At 42.3% G+C, this 2,862-nt stretch overlaps 1 protein-coding gene across 1 annotated transcript in view; it reads left to right on the top strand.

Moving 5' to 3' along the window:
- stx11a (syntaxin 11a) overlaps positions 1 to 503 on the top strand; it is a 2,465-nt gene extending 1,962 nt beyond the window's left edge. The window contains exon 2 of the mRNA XM_056296363.1: positions 1 to 503. This exon is cut by the window's left edge and continues 476 nt beyond it. Within this exon, the coding sequence (XP_056152338.1) occupies positions 1 to 411 (411 nt within the window). The 3' untranslated portion in view covers positions 412 to 503.
- The last annotated feature ends 2,359 nt before the right edge of the window (positions 504 to 2,862 follow it).

Here is a 2,862-nt window from a genome sequence, read left to right on the forward strand (position 1 = left end):
GTCCAGCGGGAGAACTGCAAGACCCGCATCCAGCGGCAGACGGAGATCATGGGGAAGGAGGTTTCACGGGAGCAGATCGAAGAGATGATCGAAACGGGGAAGTGGAACGTGTTCTCCGAGAACCTCCTGACCGACGGGAAGATGGCGCGGTCAGCGCTGACAGAGATCGAGAACCGCCACCGGGAGCTGCTAGACCTGGAGAGTCGGATAAGGGACATTCATGAGCTCTTCTTTCAAATGGCCCTGCGGGTAGAGGAGCAGGGCGCCATGCTGGACAATGTGGAGGCCAACGTGCTTGCCACTATAGACTACGTGGCCAAGGGGACCAGGCAGATTGAGAAGGCCGTGAGGTACAAGGAGAGCAACCCGTGCAAACGTCTCTTCTGCTGCTGTTTCCCCTGCTGTCGATAGCAAGATGCCATCAAATAACGCCGTTCCACCAAGGAAGGTCTCAAGCCTACGGCGTTCAGAGCGTAGCTTGCTTCATTAATATGCTGTATTTCCTGGTAAAACAGGATATTAGGGTGGGACAAAATGTAGGGAGGGGTGTGATTTGATTGGACGATGCATAACGTTTTTATGATATTATTGGTTGCAGTGTTGCTCGCCCGCCTGCTCGGACCTGGTGATACAATCACAAAAACTTGATTTTATAGGAAGTTAAGGTGATTAGATTTAGAAGTAAAAGAGGTAAAATTCAAAATGTTTGTGATTTTTTTTTGTTTTTTTTGGCATAAGTTGTTGAACAGGATGATAATATGACTACGGAAATTCAACTTCCAGTGTGCCTCAGCCAACCGTGTCCTGCTTTAGTTTGCATATTTATTTTTGCTTAAATGAAGACTCGTCCCCAGCTCACTTCATGCCACGGTAACGATGAAATGGCCTTCGATGTTCTTGACGAGCTGGTCTCAGGAAACTGAAACAAAAAAGTCTTATATATGTCTTTGCGTTTTCATTTCAGACCACAAGTCTATTTGCAAATGTGTACAGTGTGAAAAAGGATATTGTATTTCCTGTTATATTATATTTGCCTCACCATGAATCTGCAAAACTTCAGTGCTTTTGGCACTCACCTTCAGTGCCGAGTCTGATTTTTAAAAAGAAACGTGTTCATATGTCATATTTAAGCAATACAAAATATCATTTCATTATTTGTTTCTTATTAATTATCTTATATTGACTTTAAAATTTATACGTTGGAGCATTTGAGTTTACATCCTGAGAACATTGCTGCACTTTTAGATTATTATTTTTTTCATACACGGCCTCACACTTTTGAAATTTGGTGAACACGATAAGGCCTCTGTGGCCATTTAACCTATCTTCAGCAAACAAGATCGAGCTGTATTCGTTGTACAACTTTCCATTAGGTTTACCCCCCATTGATATGGATGTTGGTGGCTATCACAGGGCTTGTTCACCCCATTTCACGCGGCCTAACCTCATTTTGTTGCCTCCCCTTGTAAGCGTGAGGTTGTGTATTGTGCCCATGATGAGGTTCAGTATTGTGTCATGGTTTCCTGACTGACACAATCTGTATTCAAAGGAACTCTCTGACAGGCATAGTTAGTCAGAGTACCATTTCAGACAAGGGTTTCTATTCTTTTTCCACACACAAAGACACCTAGTTAGACATGTGGAATACGGTGGTACAGAGGGCTGGACGCTGTGGTCAGAGCACGTCTTTGGACATTGGGTCAGCGTCCTATGTAGTAGCCTAAATGAAGTAGCAGTAAGATTAAAACACTATATTTCATGTTTACTGAAAGGTCTCACACATGAAGAATGAACCACAGCTGTTACTGACATGTTCTCTGGTAGAATGACGTGAACTGAGCTGCAGCAAAGGTAGCATGCCCTAAACCAGAAACACCAGCAAATGTATTCAAATTGACTCAGCATTAAGAAGTCAGTCTCAATGACATGTTTTGCCACACAACCAGGCTGCACACAATAGCTCTGGTATGACTAATATTCAGGTTTGAAGTGATTGGTATGTCTATATTATTCGCACTTGGTTTGAAGAAGGTATCGGGGCTGTCCGGGTAGCATAGCGGTCTATTCCATTGCCTAACCAATGGGTCTCTTCCGTTGCCTACCACGGGTATCGCTGGTTCGAATCCCTGTGTTACTTCTGGCTTGGTCGGTCATACCTACAGACACAATGCATCCTGTGCATAACTGTAGCCCACTGACTTCCGGTTTCAATCCCAGCAGTCATACCGGTTCATTGCCGTATGCTATCGTCAATGAGATACTGCTGGCAATGCCGACAAGATTTACCACATGTAACACTTGTGTCACTATCTCACACTGGACTAGATCTAGGCTCGTAGGGAGTGGTTGAGCGACAAAATATCAGACCAGAGACTGGGGCTACCAAAGGAAAAAAGCTGTCAATTTAATGACAAAATAGCGTAAATTCCCTTGAAACATGAAAACTATTCACAGCTATGTGTCACACATTCATACTTAGATCCCTGGTTTGAATCCCTTTTTTAATCCCAATTAAGTTGTTTTAGGTTCAGGTTTCTAATTAGTTTAGTCAATTATCTATTTTATATTTTCCAATTAAGATGAGACCGGTCTATATTTTTCCTAGGATAACAGTCTATTGTATCAAGCTAGACCTATTTTGTTTCAGTTATTTTATCCCTTGAGTTAACTCTTGTTAGTTTCAGGTGAATCAGGTAAGTCTACATTCTAAAATCCCCTTTTTTTTCAGGTAAGTTGACCCTTTAAGATTAAACCTTGCAGGAAAAACCATTCGAATTCACCGTTCAACTCAAAACATCAATATACAGTCAGCCACATTAACAATTTAACCTCAATAACTGCAATGTTACACTTAACAGGGTA

Source organism: Lampris incognitus, chromosome 16 (genome assembly GCF_029633865.1).
Source record: "Lampris incognitus isolate fLamInc1 chromosome 16, fLamInc1.hap2, whole genome shotgun sequence".
In the NCBI taxonomy this organism is placed as follows: Eukaryota; Metazoa; Chordata; class Actinopteri; order Lampriformes; family Lampridae; genus Lampris; species Lampris incognitus.